The sequence below is a fragment of the Chlorocebus sabaeus genome, chromosome 5 (assembly GCF_047675955.1).
Source record: "Chlorocebus sabaeus isolate Y175 chromosome 5, mChlSab1.0.hap1, whole genome shotgun sequence".
NCBI classification, from domain to species: domain Eukaryota; kingdom Metazoa; phylum Chordata; class Mammalia; order Primates; family Cercopithecidae; genus Chlorocebus; species Chlorocebus sabaeus.
In genome coordinates this window covers 74478347-74499277 of record NC_132908.1, presented here as the reverse complement: position 1 = coordinate 74499277, position 20931 = coordinate 74478347, and the positions used below count along the sequence as shown (strand labels likewise).

Below are 20931 nucleotides of genomic sequence, written 5' to 3'. Positions count from 1 at the left end.
CCTGGGGTTTAGTTTCAGCCAGATAGTTAACATCAAGGTGGTTCCAAGCACCAAATCTGCCTGACCCCTTGAGAAATCAGCTGTGTCAATTAAAGATCGTCCCCACTTCCTCAGCTCCTGGGAAACCTCAGGCTGTCCTCAACTCATGGAGGGGAAAGTCCACCAACAAGACCCGTGGAGTGAAATCCATATCATCTCACCCTAGGCAGAGGCATGGCTTCTTTCAGCACTGCCTACCTGTCAGCACAGCCTAGCACTTAAAAACATGGGCTCTGTATTCAAAGAGAGTACACATGCCAGCTCTTCCTCTCTATAGCTGTGTGACCTGGAATAAGTTACTTAACCTCTCTGTGTCTCAGTTTCCTCTGTTAAAACGAGATGCGACAGTCTCTTATAGACAATGTATGGAAATTATTGAGCTCAATCTACTGTAGCTCTTCTGTCTTCCTGAGCTTATATATTTATTCAATGAATATTGCATGAATAAATCCTGTCACAGAGGCCAAACTCACCTGTACAATATTGATAATAAAGTTAGTTCATTTGAGCCAATCATGATTTACTATCGAGGAGATAAAAACAATTAAAATAAAGAATGAGTGATGCTTTTTCAGCAATAGACACGGCTCGGAAGAGGTGTTTTTAGATCTATATATTTTTAACCTAAGGTATTTTGCTGATAGGAGGAATCCAGTCACGTGCTGTGGGCATCAGAGATTTCTGGGAGCAGGGAGGCGGGGCCCTTGTTCCACAACATTGCTCAGAAATGTCTTTGACATTTCGGAAGGCAAGGGCCTGTTTCCCAGGGTCAGCAGTTAGGGAAAGAGGGTCCTAATCACTGCGTTGAGTCCCCAGCCACAGCCCTTCCTGCTGATGTGCAGATGCAGTTAATCCTCATCGCTTTGATTATTCATGAAAGACCTGATAGAGCCATTTAGTTCTCTTTAAAGTTTCAGGCGTTCCGTTTCCCATGATTGCAGGACCCTGGAGACCAGGTATCTGGCCATAGTGAAATCTCCTTTATCCTGGGGCTCGTGATGGGACAGGCCGAAGAAATGAGGGAGGTGCAGATGTTTCTGAGGCCACCGTATGGTGTAGTGTCAAGAGCACTGAATTGGGAGTCTCTAGCTCTCCATATCTGAGTTCAAATTGGATCCTCTGACTAATTAACATTATAGCCTAGAAAATCACACTGAAACTCTTAATCTCAGAAATCAGCGGGTGTTTAGTCATGTGCCAAGCACTGCCCCAAGTTCATAAGTAATACCTAAGGCTGGCACTAATATCATCTGCACTGTACAGATGAAGAAACTGAGTCTGAGTGTGGTTAGGAAGATGGAGCTGGGACTAAACCCAAGGAGTTTGACTTTAGAGCTCATACTCTGTTCTTTTCTCTGTCACATACTATTCAACAGGGAGGATTTTAGGAGGGTTAAATGAACAGCATTCGGTTTTTCTTAAGACAGAATTTTGCTCTTGTTGCCCAGGCTGGAGTGCAATGGCACTATCTCGGCTCACTGTGAACTCCACCTCCTGGGTTAAAGTGATTCTCCTGCCTCAGCCTCCCGAGTAGCTGGGATTACAGGCATACACCATCACACCCGGCTAATTATTGTATTTTTAGTAGAGATGGGGTTTCACCATGTTGGCCAGGCTGGTTTCGAACTCCTGACCTCAGATGATCCACCTGCCTTGGCCTCCTAAAGTGCTGGGATTACAGGTGTGAGCCACCACGCCCAGCCATGAACAGCATATTTGAAGAGCCTAGTACGTAGTACTTGACTGACAAAAGTGCGTGTATGTCTTAATTCCCTTCCAGCTCTGAGATCCCACGCATTGCCTGCTAGTTGGGGCTTCGAAGGAAATGTACTCAGCACAGCTGGACCATGGGATGATCGATGGAGTGATGCTGGGACAGCCACAGGGGCCATGAAAAGGGGACCTCATTTAATGAATATGACATACCAGAGGCAGCCAAAAAATCTGGGAAGAATATTCAGACTGTTGGATAGCATGAGAAAGAACCCCAAAGACTGCTTAATAGATTTGAATTTACAAGATCACTGAGAATGATTTTTCCTCCCCCTGGGATTAACTCAGTTGACAGGGCTGTCCTTAGTTCAGCAAATAACTCTTCTAGAGTATAGGAAAAAAAATGGCTTGTGACAGCTTTTTGATTCACAAGTATTTACTGCATTTACTATGTGGCAGGGACCAGACACAAAAAGAGTAAGAACCAGTTCCGTTTCCCAGTTTGAATGACACTGGGAAATGCCTCATCCATAATGAATAGAATTTAATCATTGAATGGCTACCAAATTTAACTCCATCTGAAAGTTAAGCTCTGCTTTCCTTTCCAAGGTCTATGGTCCAGCCCAGGCTGTGGTGATCAGAGAAGCTTCTCTCGGCCTGCTTAGTGTTTTCCCCAAATGTCTTAGCTGGATGCCTGTCAAGAAAACCTCATCCGAGCCTGGTGGAGATGCAGGGATGCTTCTTCCAGCCCTTCCTGTGACTTGCAACTGGGGCCAGACTAGAGAAAGATACAGCTGTCTTTAGGTTGTCTCTAAACTGTCCTTATGGTAGGGAAAGCAAAGACGACATCACGGCAGAGGTGGATAATATGCTTAGAGGTGAAAGAATCTGGAAATTCATTTGCCTTCATGGAATCCCTTGGCTAAAATAGTCTGTCTGTCCGTGTTTCTCTCCAACTCTTTATCTTGGAATAACTTTAGTTTACAGAGAAGTTGAAAAGACAGTAACAGAGATTTCCAAGATACCCTTTGCCCATACTTCCTTAATGCCAACCTCACAGTGCTATGGTACACATCCAAACTAAAGAAACAACACTGGTACCAAATGGTTAACTAAACTCCAGACTTTACTCTGATTCCATCCGTTTTTCCATTAATGGCCCTTTTCAGTCCAGGAAACCACATTTCACATGTATTTGTCATAGCTCCTTTGTCTCTTCCCGTCTGTGATGGTTTCTCAGTCTTCCTATGGTTTTCATTACCATGACAGGGTTGAGGAGTACTGGTCAGGTATTTTATAGATTCCCCTCAATTTGGGCTTGTACTATGTTTTATCATGGTTAAATTGGAGTTATGGGTTTGGGGAAAGAATATCAGCAAGGTAAAATGTCACTCTCATCATCTCAGGGAGTTTGACACATACATGGAAGCAGTACCTTTTTTGCATCAAATATTTGGACAGGAGTAATTGAATAAACATTTATTCAGCCACTGATATGTGCCCAGTACTATGAATATAAAGAAACCTCTCCCTCCCTTCTGCTCTCTCTCTCCTCTGCCTCATCTTCTCTCCTTACCATTTATAGATTATATGTCAGATATTCTGCTAAGCCCTTTGTTTCTCACTTAATCCTTACGTGAGGTAAATGTTACCATTTCCATTTTATAGAAACTAAGTTCTTTGCCTAGCGTCCCCCCTCCCCGCACCCCTGCACCCAACCCCTGCCCCGCCCCCATTAAATGACAGAGCTGAAGACTGTATTCAGGTTTGCCTGGCTTCTTCTTACCAAACAACACAGCCTTCAGTAGATAACTCTGCCCATGAAATGTTGCTGGGAGGATGAACCATGTATTATTCTGTTCTCACAGTGTTCATAAAGAAATCCCTAAGACTGGGTAACTTATAAAGAGTAAGGGGTTTGGCTAGGTGCAGTGCCTCACACCTATAATCCCAGCACTTTGGGAGGCTGAGGCACGTGGATCACCTGAGGTCAGGAGTTCGAGAACAGCCTCGCCAACATGGTGAAATCCCGTCTCTACTAAAAATACAAAAATTAGCTGGGCATGGTGGCATGCACCTGTAATCCCAGCTATTCGGGAGGCTGAGGCATGAGAATCCCTTGAACCCGGGAGGCGAAGGCTGCAGTGAGCTGAGATTGCACTACAGCACTCCAGCCTGAGTGACAGATTGAGACTCTGTCTCAACAACAACAGCAACAAAGAATTAGAGGTTTAATGGACTCACAGTTCCACATGGCTGAGGAGGCCTCATAATCATGGTAGAAGGCAAAGGAGGAGCAAAGTCATGTCTTACATGGTGGCAGGGAAGAGAGCTTGCTCAGGGGAACTCCCCTTTACAAAACTATCAGATCTTGTGATACTTATTCAGTATCACAAGAACAACAGGGGAAAGACTCGCCTCCATGATTCAATTACCTCCCACTGGGTCCCTCCCACAACATGTGGGAATTATGGAAGCCATAGGTCAAAATGAGATTTGGGTGGGGACACAGCCAAACTATATCAAACCATAAACAAATAAAAGGCTGTAAGGATTCTCCTATAGCTTTTATTAAAGGGCTAAGGCTACCCAGACAAGAGAGGACAGCATGGCTTTCCAGAGGATCTGACATCTGAATTGGGCGAGAATACCGTTTTGGAAAGGAAAAAACAGCATGTGAAAAGGCACAGAGTTCAGAGCTTCAAATTTTGCTTACTTTGATGCTATTAGATTACGTTAGGAGCGCACCATAAGATAAAGAGTGCTCTGAGTAGAGTGAGGTCAGAGTGGCGGGAGGGAAGCGTGCTAATCTTGCCTTACCTTCCCTGAGGCAGTTTCTGAAAAGGCACAGAATAGAGGGGCATCTCATCTCCCTCGAGGGTCTGGCTGGGGGTGGTGGAGCAGTGACAGCATCGAATGGGGTCTGGAAGCCGGGGCACATGCTGGCACCTAGGTTCACTTCATCTTCTCTAACCATCAGCTTCTACTTCTGTAAAATGGGAATGATGCTTGCTCACTGCCTATAGTAATCTCTGCTCAGATGATGTGATGATAAAGGTAAGAGGACTCTGAAAACTACAAAGCATCAGATATCAGACACAAATGCAAATAACCTCACAGGAACAGTAATGCCACTCAGAAACTGAGTACACCCGCATCAAGAGGCTCAGAGTCACAGCAGCCTCATCAACAAGGCTCATTAAACGGGACTGGCAACAAAACTCTTGAGACGTGAGTCTCATTCTGTTACTTATTCTGTTATTTTTCCTTTAAAGGATTGTGAGCCAATTTTCAACCACTTCCTAAAGATCTTAGAAGAGCATTGCCATTTGGGGCCATCTGGTCATGCTATTGTCAGACGAAAACAATGTCCTCAAAGATATGACAGAGCATGGAGGCAGTGGGCAATTCCAGTGAGAGTGTATCCTGCTCCGGACTGAATTATGCTTCCATGCTGTATTCAAGTTTCCTTAAAACCATAGCTAAGTTGGGTATTCCTTACATGCTGTCTGCAAATTCCCCATCCCAGCCTTTGATGAAACCCAGAAGTCTTGGTGCCATTATGGCTACACACTTTACATAACCCTATTTAGGAAATTTTTGCCCCAGCTCTTACTAGTTTAATCTTCTTTGTCATCTTACTGACATCAAGTTAGGAAATGTGTACCTGGGCCAGTCTTTTGGACCTTGAAAACATCTATGCTGAGCCCTGGGTAGAGGATGAATAAATATTTGTTAAATGACGGACTAAAGAATCTGGGCTGGCTCTCCCAACATTTTGGGCTGTTGAATGGAAAGAGGTTTTGGAATCAGCCAAATTGGGGTAGGAATCCTAGTTCTGCAATTTGCTGCTTTTATTTTCTTCAGGCCTCTGCGGCCTGGCCATAATGAAAAGGGAGGGAGAGAGGCAGCCCCCAGGGAAAGTGGTAGTATCAGTTTCCCATACGTGGTAACAAATTAACACACACTTAGTGGCTCAAAACACAGATTTAGGATATTAAAGTGCTAGCGGTCTGAAGGGCAAAATGGGTTTCACTGGGCTAAAATGAAGGTCTTAGCAGGGTTGTGTTCCTTCTGAAAGCTCTGGAGGAGAGTCCATTTCCTGCCTCTTCCAGCACCTAGAGGCCACCTGTGTCCTTGGTTCACAGCCTCCTCCTCCATCAGACCCAGCAGTGCAGCTTCTCTCAGTCTCTCTCTGATTCTTCAGATTCCCACTCCCACCTTTTTTATTTTTTGTTTTTTTTATTTTTTGAGATGGAGTTTTGCTCTTGTTATCCAGGCTGGAGTGCAATGGCGTCATCTTGGCTTGCTGCAACTTCTGCTTCCTGGGTTCAAGTGATTCTCCTGCCTCAGCCTCCTGAGTAGCTGGGATTACAGGCATGCACCACCACGCCCAGCTAATTTTGTATTTTTTAGTAGAGATGGGGTTTCTCTATGTTGGTCAGGCTGGTCTTGAACTCCCGACCTTGGCCCACCTTGGCCTCCCAAGATGCTGGGATTAGAGGCATTGAGTCATAGCGCCCGGCCCCCACTCCCACCTTTAAGAACTCTTGTGATGACACTGGGTCATCCTGAATAATGCAGGATAACTTCCCTATCTCAAAGTCCTTACTTTAGTCCTACCTGTAAAGTTCCTTTTGTCAGGTAAGGTAACATGCAGGTGCCAGGGACTCACTGGTCTCTCCCTGTGGGGGAGTGTGACGGTGTGGGCTGCCTTCAGGACTCCTTAGATTTTGTAAGACAGTGCCCAACCCATCCCAGCTCAGTGGAGTGCTCCCATATGTGGATCTGCACATGGCCAAAAGTCTCTTCTCTAACGTTAACCTTGAGCTGCCACACACCACCTATCAAATCTTGGTTGCGAGAAACGGTATTCAGAGAGACCAGCCCACCTAGAGATGGTCCAACTGCGCTTTTCAACTCTGTCTGAAGATTCAACCAGACCACATCCTTTTGGCCCCAGAATATATGCTCTCACTACATTTTGCTTTACTTTGTTGCTCTTAGATTACATTAGGAGTGCGCCCTAAGAAAAAACTTCATGGAAATAGTTGCATTTACTATAACAGCTTTGTTGAGGATGTTTATTGCATTTCAGCATACATTTCTTATGAGAAACCACAGAGAAAGAAAGAGTCCTCTGGTCCCCAAAACCAGTATTAGCTATGGTTACCCCTAGTAACTGCTTTATTTCAATCAAATGAACACTAGTTCACGTGGATGACCATTTCCCCCTATTTTCACTCGCTATTAGAAAGCTAAGAGACGAAAATGTTGTTCATCTTCAGCAAAACTTTAGGACTACAGAGCCTGTGCTATGTGCATTGACTTATTTTCCAGTCCTCATTATCCACTTTCCCCAGTTCCTTCACCTGTTTTATACTTTAGTTGGTATTGTTGGTAGCATCTGTAAGCCCAGAATAAAGCATGATAAAAACTTTTTTTATTTTCCAAGATTATTTTCTCTTTTGTAAGACACATGCCCCTGATACATTCTTCTTTGCTCCAAGAACAAAATAAAAATAAAAACATGCAGTGAAATATCATAGGTGCCAATGTATAAACATGAATTCTCAGCAGAACTGAGTCCAGCATCATTGTAAAGACTGAAGCTTATGCTGATCGTATGAAAACAACTCTCTAATGCTTTGTATGCTGAGCACACTAAGATCATAAATGCCAGCATTCTAAATGGCTCGCTTGCTGTTAGCAGATCCACTGGAACTGAAAGCCATTTCTTTTCTACGGGCTGCTTAGTTTTTATGATATCTTTATTCATGGTCAAAAGACATCAGCAAATTTGCTAAAGTGATTGAAGATATTTTTCTTAAGGCATTCCTAAAGTTTCCTATCTTTGCCTTCATGGTTCTGGATGTGAGCTTGTTTTCTTAGATAGAAACAACAGAAATGTGCTCCACACTATATAGAGTTTTGATAGTTACAGAAAGCCAAGTTTTTCTTTTTTCAAATCAATGGTATGCTAGCAAAACCTCCAGTGAAATATCTCTGAGATATACCAAATCATAACAGTTTATTTCTGAGTCCATCAAACCACAGAATCAGTGACTCTGAGAACCTCTCAAAGCCTCTAAGATAGAGTATTAATCTCTATATCCACAGAGTCTAGAACATGCTATGTGTTTAATAAATATGTTTTGAACTAGTGGGTAGTACTTTCCACTCTCGGAAACACTAACGTTCCACCCAGACCCCAGTAGACCAATGACAGACATAGTGCTTGCCAGGTAGCGGGCATGCAGTATACAGTGAATGACTGGCACTGAGATACAGACAAACCACGGGAGACACTTCTGCCATCCCTGAAATCCACAGCAGAAATTTTGATTTCCACTATTCTCCCCCTTGGCAGCGACACACCTGACTGATGACATTGACATGTGCACCCACTTTCATGAATGTACTCAGGTTTATGTATGATTTCTAGTGTGCTAGTACAATCTCTGCCCACCTTTCTCCCACTCAAGAAAATATGGTAGAATACAAATTAGTAAGAATGTCATTAATATGGGAACCATCTCCAGTCCACTGCAATTTATTGAAAAAACTAAATCACTGACAAAATGACCATTTTTTCATTTCAAATAATAGCAGTAGTAGATGACTTGTAAGACATCTTACAATGATTGACACAACCTTTCATCATGATACCAAGACTGTTGAGAATGCTTCTCAACAGGAACCATCTCTGAGAGCCACTGTGTCCTCACAGGTCATTTTGGCGACCTTCCAAAACTGCAGAGAAATCATTTCTCAGGCTTATCCTATCCCCAATGCAATCATCTATATGGGCTCTGTTGTCCATGTGAACTCCACCAGAACCACAGTGATGATTCCTACTAAAGGATACAGCTAACATAAGACCTCAGGGGGGTGTTACTCCACTTCCACCATCATGACCTTAAAGAAGAGAAGTTACAAACAGATGACTTACCACGCCACCACCAGCTGAGTGCACCAGCACAGACATCCCTTCCCGGAGGTTAGCAACTTCAAACAGCATCACGTAGGCTGTGACGAAGTTCATGGGGAATGCAGCGGCCTCGGAGAAGCTCATGTCATCCGGGATCTTGTAGACAAACTCCACTGGGGTGCAGACCACCTCTGCCCAGGCATTGTAATTGACAAATGCCATGACACGGTCCCCAATCTGGGCATGGGGAAATACAGAGTTAGTGGAGACTACCTCATGACAGAGGCTCAATGAGAGAACAGAATTACTGGGAGCTGGCCGGGTGCTGTGGCTGATGCCTATAATCCCAGCACTTTGGGAGGCTGAGGCGGGTGAATCATTTGAGGTCAGGAGTTCAAGACCAGCCTGGCTGACATGGTGAAACCCCATCTCTACTAAAAATACAAAAATTCACCAGGTATGGTGGCGTGTGCCTGTAGTCCCAGCTACTCAGGAGGCTGAGGCAGGAGAACTGCTTGAACCCAGGAGGCGGAGGTTGTGACCTGAGATCACACCGTTGCACTCCAGCCTGGGCAACAAAGCAAGACACTGTCTCCAAAAAAAAAAAAAAGTATTATTGGGAGCTATCCATGGTCCAAACACATTGTTTCTACTGACTCATACACTTAACTCTATCCAAATTTTTGAGTATCACAATCATTTTTTTTAAACGTCGACAAAACATAACTTTAAAAATAAATTTGCAGTGAAAAAGCTACTCTGTACATTTCACAATACAACTGATTTAATGAACCATTGAGAGCTCTATGTTTCTTGTCCACCCATCTTCAGCCACTACCCTCTCCTCTCCAGAACAAGCTAAGTTGGTTAGTTGAGAACCCATTCCTTGAAACTCTGAACATTATTTAGGTGGTAGCAAAAGTCCTGGGAAGTGTCAGTGCACATAAGGAAGGTAGCAAAACAATGCAGAGCCCTCCTTCATGCTTTTGAAACCACCTGTCACCTGGCAAACTTGTGTCCTTCCTTTAGGACTTCTCAAAAATGTAGTCCCCACAGCCAAGCATGAAGAACTTACAGCCTGGTTGGAGAATGGATTCCTCCTCATGAGAGTTTTTATTTTTCTTTTCTTTTTTTTTTTTTCTGAGATGGCCGGACTGCAGTGGCGCCATCTCAGCTCACTGCAACCTCTGCCTCCCAGGTACAAGTGATTGTCCTGTCTCAGCCTCCCAAGTAGCTCGGATTATAGGCATGCACCACGATGCCTGGCTCTTTTTCTTTTCTCGTATTTAGTAGAGACAGGGTTTCACCCATCTCTGGTTGTGAACTCCTGGCCTCAGTGATCCTCCCGCCTTGGCCTCCCAAAGTGCTGAGATTACAGGCATGAGCCACTGCATCCGGCCAAGTGGTTTTTCTATATGTACATTTGATCACTATAAAATCTATGATTTGCTAAACAATCATAATGTACTAGACTGTAATCTTCATTTTGTCAGTTATTTAATCTACATGAAAGCTTAATAGGATATTATTCTTATTATAATATGAAGAAACTGAGGCTAAGAATGGTTGAGTATCTTGCCTAATGACATACAGAGTGAAGCCTGTCTAATTCCAAATATTTTTCCATGACATCACAATGAGCCATGTTTGCATATGAAGCCCCTTCTTGATCTTAGGTTCCAGGCACTGGAGATATAACTGTAAATGAGGTACAGCTCATGCTTTCAAATTATTCATACTCCCTGATATTTTCATAATTTTCATATGGCAAGTGCTATGAGTGATAGGGCTTAGAGGCAAATCTACTTGGAAGGGATAATATTTCAGCAGAGAATGCAGTCTTAAGTCAAAAGCATGAAATTACGATGGTGATGTTTCAGATATTGGTCCAAAGATAACAGAGTTCATTTTCTGGGTGTGGGAATGGTGGGTGGGGTCAAGGGATGTCAGAGTAGCCTGGAGGTGAGCGCTCCCAAAACCTTGGGGATTTTCCAGGTTGGCCAGTTCTGTGTATTTTGGAATAGAGCTGCTTCAGCCTCAGTGTGTGTCTGGAACAGAATCCAGAGGACTTGATTGTCCGTTTGGCTACAGGATGGTGTAGTATAAAGACAACAGACTGATCTTGGCGCCATTCAGACCTGGGTAATGAGGAGTTCAGGTGAATGAGACAGTTGGGGACAGCATCAACAATGTCCTAAGTGAGCCTGGCCACCTCTCTCCAGCTGCCAGGGCAACTCTGTCAGGGGCGGGGGTTTGGGTGACCTAATTCAGGAAAGACGCCTGAACCACAGAATCAAATTGCTCTGCCCCAGTGTGTCTTCTGGGGCTCTCGTGACAGCAACAAGAGCAAGGCAAAGTCTAGTCTGCTCGCTTTGAGAAAAGAGGCAAGTAATTAATCAACATGCTGATCTGACAGCTGGGCAAGGAGGACATTCTCACTGCCTCTTTGCATCTCCTTTCCTTATCCTTGGGTAGCCTGGCATAAACCTAAGCAGGTCTTCCCCTCTCTGAATCCTCCCCGGACTGCTGCAGAGGGAGAAGTCCTTGCCTAGACTTACCTGTATGTTATCTGTGGCTCAGCCCCCACATGCCTTCTTTTCTCCCCTTCCCCAAGCCCCTAAATGACCCTAGACTTCATGGATACTGGAAGGGAGTGGCTCTCCACACTGGTGGTGACAGCAGTCTGTCCCAGAGAGGGTACAATTAAGAATAAAACATCAGCCAGGCCAGGCACGGTGGCTCACACCTATAATCCCAGCACTTTGGGAGGCTGAGGCGAGTGGATCATCTGAGGTTGGGAGTTCGAGACCAGCCCGACCAATATGGAGAAACCCCGTCTCTACTAAAAGTACAAAATTAGCCAGGCATAGTGGCACATGTCTGTAATCCCAGCTACTCGGGAGGCTGAGGCAGGAGAATTGCTTGAACCTGGGAGACAGAAGCTGTAGTGAGCAAGATCGCGCCATTGCATGCCAGCCTGGGCAACAAGAGCAAAACTCCATCTCAAAAAATAAAAATAGAAATAAAAATAAAAAACATCAGCTAACAATAAGAAGTGGCAGCAGTGGGTGGGAGCTCAGACAATGTGAGCAAAGGAGAAAGGAAGACTCAGCCCCTGCGCCTGTTCAGTATTGATGCCTGTGTCTCCCTTATGGCCATGCTGGAAAAGCAGCAGGGAACACGGGAAAGTGCATGCTCACACCCTCATGCTTTTGTATCTGCTGTTTCTGCAGTTGGCACTCTCTTTCTTTTGGGAAAGTATTGATTTTCCTTTAAAGCTCAGCTCAAATGTTTTCTCCAAAACTTTCCCTGATGACCAACCTTCCCCTACAAAAGCAGAACTGACATGTCTTCTTATTGCTGCTAGTATTTGTGTTTATTGAGTGCTGCTTGTGTGCTGGCACTGAGTACACAGTAAATTAAATTACTGCATTTAATTCTGATGACAACCCTATGTGGTAGCTTTTATTGTTGTTCGCATTTTATAGACTGGAACCTAAAGCTCAAAGCAGTTAATAAGCTGCCCAACACCACACAGTTGTAAGTGGTAAAGACAAGATTTCAGGCTGGGCACGGTGGCTCACGCCTGTAATCCCAGCACTTTAGGAGGCCGAGGAAGGTAGATTACTTGAGGTCAGGGGTTTGAGACCAGCCTGGCCAACATGGCGAAATCCCTTCTCTACTAAAAATACAAAAAATTAGCCAGGTGTGGTGGCGCTTGCCTGTAATGTCAGCTACTTGGGAGGCTGAGGCAGAAGAATCACTTGAACCTGCGAGATGGAGGTTGCAGTGTGCTGAGATCATGCCAGTGCACCCTAGCCTGGGCAACAGAGTGAGACTCCTGTCTCAAAAAAAAAAAAAAAGACAAGATTTCAACAAAAGTTCACCTGATTCCCTATGTAATCCTTCCTCATTGTGCAGATCCCATTATAATACTGGCTTATCCTTCTACATGACTAGCTCCCTCTAAGTGAGGAGATCTCAGAGGGCAGAGGCTGGGTCTCATTGATTTATGGATTCTCAATGCACGACCCAACGCTTGGTGCATAGTGAGTGATGGGTTGATGGATAATTACAAGTAACTGAACCTTGTCTCACTTCTCCATGGGTGGGAAATGGGAGAGAATAAGGGAAGAAATTCAATCCTGGAGAAGCTTTCAGTAGTCTCATAGGAAACATCTCTAGGTCTAAAGGGGAAAACCAGTGTCTGCAATTGACTAGAATGCACTGCTAGGGCAGGGACTGCTGGGGCAGGGAAACTCTGCTGGGGCAGGGGTGCTAGGAGCTATTGTTATTGATAATGATAAATGCCATTTACCAAAAGAAAAACTAATATGTTCCTGAATCTGGGCTAAGTGCCTTTATTTACATGACCTTACATAATTCCCATAAGAACTCCATGAAGCTCTTGAAGTTGATGACTCATAATGAACTATTACTGTGCCCTTTATATAGATGGGAAAATTGAGGCTGGAGAGTGAAGGAGTCACTGAGGAGCAGAAGCAGAAGCGGAAGGCTTCCAGTTCAGATCTGTCTCTCTGCAGAGCTCTCCCTTGTTCTAGCTAGTTTCCACCTCCTTGGTGTTGCTAAGACAAGCGATTACTAAGAGGAGGCTATCCTGACTGACGGCTCATGCTGGTTTGAGGGTCCTTCTCTTATTCTGCAGGAAAAGATACAGAGACAATGGGAAACACCCCGACAGAGCTCGAGCTTGAGGATGTGAGTATCGATGAGCTTTCCTTTTCTTGGTAAGGGGTTTGGTCTTCAGCTAAATGTGTGTTTTTGCTGATTTTAGGGGGATTCTAAAGCAGCACTGGTTCATCTAGCTGGCCGTAGCCTCAGCCAAGGCCACGGTGAGTTTTCTTAGTGCTAATACAGTTGTGAGGGAGAATCACGGAAACCCTGTGAGTCACCATGACTGTTGTCATCTCCTCCTAGCGTTAGGTAAAAGTTCGATCTGACCAGGGGTGGGAGCCCACCTCAACCCTCTTGAAACCGTTAAAGAAATGGCCTCAGATAGTCTGATTCCAGATACAAATAATTAATTCATTACACTTGAGATAAGTGTTCCGAAGGAAACTAAAGTTACGGGTGTATAACAGGGGAACCTACAAAGTGTGGAAATATTAGTTGAACTTTTCAGGGCTCAGTCTCCTCAGCTCCAAAATGGGTATAATATTAGTAAAAAGTATAATATTATTAAAAAATGGGTATAATATTAGTATAATTTCATAATCCTTATGAAAACTAAATGGCATAATACACACACAATGCACTTAACATGGTGCACGGAAAATGAGGAAAGAGAAATACATGTTCGCTCTTTAAAAGAACAGATTGGTTCCTGACCTGATGGAATTTACAGTTTAGCAATCAGCAGTTAAATACTGACTCATTATACCTCAGGAAGCAGGAGGAACAGCTAAGGAGGAAACTGAGGGGAAAGAGAGGCTGTCCCACTGTCAGTGAGTGTCCTAATCCCCGGAAAGGGTGAAGACGAATTGATGAATGTGAAGAATATCATCTTCAGGCCAGGAGCAATGGCTCACGCCTGTAATCCCAGCACTTTGGGAGGTTGAGATGGGTAGATCACCTGAGGTCAGGAGTTTGAGACCAGCCTGGCCAACATGGTGAAACCCTGTCTCTACTAAAAACACAAAAAATTAGCCAGGCCTGGTGGCAGGCACCTGTAATCCCAGCTACTCAGGAGGCTGAGGTAGGAGAATCACTTGAACCCGGGAGGCAGAGGTTGCAGTGAGCTGAGATTGCGCCATTGCACTCCAGCCTGGGTGACAGAGCGAGACTCCATCTATAAAGAAAAAAACAAAAAAAAGAAAAGAATATCATCTTCAGTGCATCAGAAGGTAACTAAGGTCTAACACTAGCATCCTGTTCTTCACAGAATCACAAACACTCAAAGGCACAGCCTCAGTCCCACAGAGTAGCTGATGGCCTCCAGGGTCAGCACAGAGTCTAATGAACAGAATATTTCAACCACCTTGACAGTGGTCTCATGGTCATCACTGCAGGGCTGGCTGCTCACACATCTCTTCTTCAATTTTGCTGCATCACTTCCATTTCATTATCAAAAGAGCAAATATGTCCAAGCCATAGGTTCAGCTCCAGCCTCAGAGTGCAGAGGCAGGCACATTTAAAACATGTCCACTTCATCTCATTATTTGATTCTGCTAAGGAAAAAAAATAATTTGGGTGCAGCCAAAATGCACCCAAATTATTCCTTTATTACTGGGCCTCCGGTGATGGCTTTTCATCATCTCTTGCCATCTATCAAACCGAGAGAGCTATTCAGTGTGCTGCTGCAAGGAATTCCATCTCCAATATGACTGAAAGATCTTAAGTCAAACTTATAGAAGGAATATTAGTACCAGATAATATTGGAAACAAGTAGGTGACTTATTTTTTTGGTGCAGCCACAAGTCATGGGAAGGGACAGAGTTTGAAGGGTGGGCTTGATAGTAAACAAGCCAGGGCAAATTGCAAAAGATAAGTCATACTGAAAGGAAAAATATACATAATCAAGGATAGTAAGTTCTCCCTCTAAACCAAGTCCAACAATGTCCCTGTTTCCTGTTATATTCTAAAATAATTGGTTATTTATTCAATGCTCAGGGTTAATGGAGTGAGCTGCATGATCTTTTCTTTGGGGACCATGTGGAGGATTGAAGAGAAGATAGTATTTCTTATGTGCAGCACTTTCAGGGTGAGATAGTGTGCCTCTGGTTATATTGCTTACCTGGGGACAGAAAAATGTAAATTTGTATATAAAAAAAGAAAAGGCTCATTTACTGCCTCTTTCTCAACACGTACCTGCTGTCTTATCTGGAAACCATTGGCAAAACTACTGATAAGTGGGATGAGATTTCCAGACATTTTCCGTAATGAATTTGGAGCACGTTGATATTTTCACAGGATACTGAGGCTCAGACACACTGAGACTGAGAACCAAGCTCCAATTCAATTTCGAGGGCATTTTTGGCACTGCATTTTGTAGAATCCTTCTTTAGTTCTCCTGTCTCGCATTTATTATCGCAGTATTTGGGGGCTGGGAGTAGGGAGTGAAGATCATGAGACTGTAAGGAGGATAAACAAGCTCTGGTGATTGAAATCCGGGTTCTGCTAGTCCTAACTACCCTTCTGACCTCACAGAAAATTACTGAACCCTCTCAAACCTCATCTACAAGGGGATAACAATCTTTGCTTTGCAGAGCTATGGTGGAGGCTTAAAAAAGATAACTTCTCCATGGTTCTGATTATAGTCGGTTCTCAAATGTTCATTCCTCCCTAGGGGAGCACTTAGTTATGAGTAAGAGCTCTTGTACCTGATTTGCATTGGTTTTTCTGACTCCAAACTACTGCAATTTTGTGCAATTGACTTGCGCACAGGTTCTAAGTTTTTAGAGATTGGTTTCTATTTGATTTGCGTTATAATAGTAGGAAGGGTCATACATCTTTTTACAAATTAAAAAAGGTTTTATTATAGAGAATTTTGAACACGTATGAGAGTAGTCAGTATAATAGAATAAACCTTTTTGCCCATTTCGCTACTTCCAAAGTCATCAATCCATGGCCAATTCCATTCTACTTATCAGGTACTTCCACTCTTTAAGATCTTCTTCATCCAAAATGCTACTTTCCCAATCCCTGAAATAGTTAGGGATTTATAAATGATCACTTAAATGTACCAGTTAAGTGACTATCTGAAGGAGTCAAGTTATATAATAGAGTCCATTTCCTCCAAACTTCTGTGTTTTGTAGTTGCATTTTGAGCTGAAGATGATGAGAAAATGAGAGTTCTGGATATGGGAAGGGGCTATGTACACTTAGTTAATCCAACACCAAATACTTTTGTTTAATAGCTGCATGACATGAATAAAGGGGGAGACAAGATTTGTCCTGCTCACTGCACCAGAATGCTTCCGGGAGCAACCAAGATAGTCCATAAGAAAGGCATGAGACCTTAATGACTATAAACATTGTCAACAGTCCAAATAAGAAGACAATAATAATAATGCACGCCATAGGTTATTTCAAACACTTCTTTCTGCATCATCTTTTGTTGTCTCAATGGATTCCAAATGAATATTACTCTTCAAGTGAGAGTCAAAACATTACCTCATATCCTTTCACGCTGTCCCCCAGAGCTTCAACAATCCCAGAACACTCAAATCCTGGCACCAGGGGAGTCTTGGGAGGGTTGTCAATATTCCCTTGTCGCACCATCAAGTCAATGAAGTTTAATCCACTGTGAAAAGCAAACGTGAAAGGAGAGAAATTCAACATGAGATCCAAAAGAAAACACCGACCTGGTTTTCTTTTCTTCCTTTTCTTCTCCTCTTTTCCTCCCTCCCTTCTTCACTCCTTCCTCTCTCTTTTTTTTTTCTTTTTGGCAAAGTGTCACTAAGAGTAATGCCACTTAGCTAGATGTCACCAATAAAGCAAAATTCAATTACCTCTATGCAGACAAGTAATACATTTGTGGCAATGAAAGCAGTAGCTGCAGAGTTTACACTGATTCAAGAGATGGCCCCTTTGTCTTCTCTCAGAACCTGTTTATGCTTATGCTAAAAACATATTGACTAGCGTGGCTATTAGAATTCCTAGTACTTAATCAAAGGTAAAAAATTTACCAGGAAGAGGTTATAAACAGACACATGGAAAGCAGCCAGACCCAATGGCAACCAGCCAGTGCCTGAGAAAAAGAAAGAAGACCTAACTAAAAAGGTCTCAAAACAACCAACCATCTCTCCTCAATCATCACGCACACTTACACCAGCACTATGCATAAACAGCTCCCATAATAAAGAATATGAGCCATCAGGAGATAACATTATGTTCCGCTGGAGGAGACGGGACTCAAAGAGAGATCAAAGGAATGCCCCAATAGATACGGAAATACTGGAGTGTTTCAAAAATCTAAGTTATTTCTAGATGAGAGATATTACTGGAAATTGCTGGTTAACACATTACTTTTGGAATAAGAAAGTTATTAAAATATATCAAAGTCATCATAATGGAAAACCATACACTTGATTTCAATGATGCTATTAGCAATGCTCCTGGACTCTTTTTATTTTATCAGAACTACTCTTGGGAATTTCATTTAACACCCATTTGCTAATCACATGGGAAAACACATCTCATTAAACATGGATTTTTTCCCAACAGATGTGGTTGTAATGTACTTTTTTTGTTTTTGAGACAGAGTGTTGCTCTTGTTGCCCAGGCTGGAGTGCAATGGCTCAGTCTTGGCCCACTGCAACCTCCACCTCCCAGGTTCAAGCAATTCTCCTGCCTCAGCCTCCTGAGTAGCTGGGATTACAGGCGCCTGCCACCATGACCGGCTATTTTTCGTATTTTTAATACAGACGGGGTTTCACCATATTGGCCAGGCTGGTCTTGAACTCCTGACCTCCAGTGATCCACCCGTCTCGGCCTCCCAAAGGACTGGGATTATAGGCGTGAGCTACTGCGCCCAGCCTGTACTTTCTGTTTTTAGAAGCCACTATCTCAGAAAGACTCGGACTATAGAAAGTACACTCTTCAGTGTGACCCAACATCCATTAGCATCCAACCACAGCTTCTTTCCCAAGCTAGATGACTTGAACTAGTTCTTTTTTTTTTTCTTTTTGAGATGGAGTTTCGCTTCACTCTTGTCACCCAGGCTGCAGTGCAATGGTGCGGTTTTGACTCACTTCAACCTCCACCTCCCGGGTTCAAGCAATTCTCCTGCCTCAGCCTCCCAAGTAGCTGGGATTACAGGTGCACATCAACATGCCTGGCTAATGTTTGTATTTTTAGTAGAGATGGGGTTTCGCCAAGTTGGCCAGGCTAGTCTCGAACTCCTGACCTCAGGTGATCCGCCCACCTCGGCTTCCCAAAGTGCTGGGATTACAGGCATGAGCCACTGTGCCTGGCCGACTTGATCTAGTTCTTAAGCACATCTTTCCTATTTCTTCCCTGATCTCTTTGGACCCAAGGAAGCATCTAACTCCACCTGTGTCCACTGGTCTCACTTATGAGTCTCATACAAAGGGATTGAATAAAGGTGAGTAAAATGATTTCCTTGAAGCGTGGGCTCAAAACTCACCACCTTCTCAAAGTTTTCCCAACCACAAATTAGAGAAGTTTCACATACTGTCCCAGCTGGTGCTTCTCTAAAGTGCGCCCTCCTTGAAGGCAGCCGTATGCCTCATATTTCTCTGCTTCCAGTGTGCCTGGCATGCATCGGACCCAAAGAAATATAGTAGGGATTCAAGTAGCAGCTGCTGAATGAAGAAATAGTCATGGATATTCAAAAATATGTGCTGCCAGTTTGAGTACTAATTCCTTTTAAAAAGCAGGCAAAGAATGTTTGGAGTAATGGATACATTTCTGAATGATATGTGTAGACTCCCAAAGGTCCTACTTTAATGGTTAGCAGTTATCCAGGTCAGTTATTAACTGAAATGTTACCCAATAACATGGCCAATTCCTTAAGGGCTTGGGGAGTGTGGGGTACAAATCCCAGTTCTACCACTTCTACCTCTATAACCTGGGAAAAGTTACTGAACTTCTCCATGCCTCAGTGTCCACATCTATAAAGTGGGAGTTAGGAAAGTACCTACTTCACGGGGCTGTCATTGAAAATTAATGCACATGAAGCACTGACATGTGGTACCAGGTACGTAGTCAGTATTCAATACATGTTAGCCTTGAAATTTGCATCTTCAGTTAAGAAGGCAGAAGTATGTGATATATTTTAGGAAGACACTCATAAAAAAGGTTAAAAACACTTTCAGAACTGACATGGAAAAACTTCAGCTATCTCTGAACTTTACTTGTAAAAAACGGCCGATTTTCTGACACAACCAAATAAATAAAGCATCACTGTATTAACAGTAAAGGAAATTTCTACATCCTGAATCAAGCACTCCATCTCATTTAATGTATATTTTAGCTCACTGTGTTTTTCTTTGCGTGAAAACCAATGATTTCCCAAGACCCTGTTGGAAAAATGCTGGAAGAAATTAGTTGCCATTTCTGCAAACATGGCAGCCCCCTGGAGAAGGCCTCATCTTTGATACTTATTATGCTGCTCAACTGGGCTGCCTGCATTTGCCATCCAGCATGAACTGGGCCCAGTGATGGTAAACTGAGAGTCAGCTACTTAAATTCCAGTGAGAAGAGCCTAACACTGACTTTTCAAAAGCCTGTAGCACCCTGTTTCCTCAGTGAGGCATTAGGTGATTCTGTCAGGTCATGGAGAATGCCCCCTATTTTTAGGACGTGGGTGTATTTTGGAGACGGAGACTAGGACAGGTCAGTATTGTTTATCTCCACACAAAAGGGATGTAAATAATTGTTAATAGAGTACCCCCAAGTGTTGGATCAGACCTGTTTCTCCTGATATGGATATAGCTAGCTTTTGCTGAGGGTTGTTTGTGTCAAGAACTGTGCTAAGTGCTTGACTTTTGTTATTTAAGACTCATCAGTATTCCTCCTATGAGGTATGAACTATTACACTAATTTTTCAGATCAGAAAACTGAGACCCAGAGAGCTTAAGTAACTTGCTTGCCATGACATCTTTTCAAAGTGTCAAAGTCAGGATTTGAATTCATGCAAAGTCTAGAACCTGACCCCTTAGGCAACACGCTCTCCTTCTTTACGGGGAACTTCTCTACGCCCCGCCCTTGCACATACAAGAGCCATGTTTATAGCTCTTTGTATCTTCCCCTTTGCAGAGAGTTGATTGCACCAGTGTGTGCCCAATGTTGGAGGAGTGGCTATTCATAATCTAGACAGGAACCTATTCCTTAAACTGAATAAATGAGCTGGTCCAAGAACTGGGTGTTCTCTGTAAAATTATGAATTGGGAAACACATATCAAGAGAACGACTTAGCAACAGAAAGGATGTCAAAAGACAGAAGTGCGTGAGAGAGACCTAGTTGACACGAGCTTTGGCGAAGCATACGTGGAAAAGCCAATAGATGGAAAAATTAAAAGAAAAAAACATGAAGAGCAACAGAGTCAACCCAACTCCCTGCACCAGGATGAGGCTTTGTAGACTTCCATTGCCGAGTTTCCTAGAATGAGCAGAGGTCCAGTCTCTGGGCTTGGGGAGGTCCAGCTCCATCACACCTCCTGCTCTCTGATTTCCATGAGTTCCTTCATTACTTCACACATGTGTTTATAGCAGAAGCTCTTTGTTTGGATTACCTGTGTGGTCCCTGTCACATGAAACCAAAA

The 20931-nt window shown here is 43.4% G+C and overlaps 1 protein-coding gene across 1 annotated transcript in view; it reads right to left on the bottom strand.

Annotated features, from left to right (window-relative positions):
* The window catches only part of VAT1L (vesicle amine transport 1 like), a 185737-nt gene that overhangs the window by 139734 nt on the left and 25072 nt on the right, over positions 1 to 20931 (bottom strand). The window contains exons 2-3 of the mRNA XM_007994140.3: positions 16817 to 16946; positions 8705 to 8920 (exon numbers count right to left, since the gene is read on the bottom strand). Coding sequence (XP_007992331.1) covers positions 8705 to 8920; positions 16817 to 16946 — 346 coding nt within the window. The remainder of the gene's footprint in view (positions 1 to 8704; positions 8921 to 16816; positions 16947 to 20931) is intronic.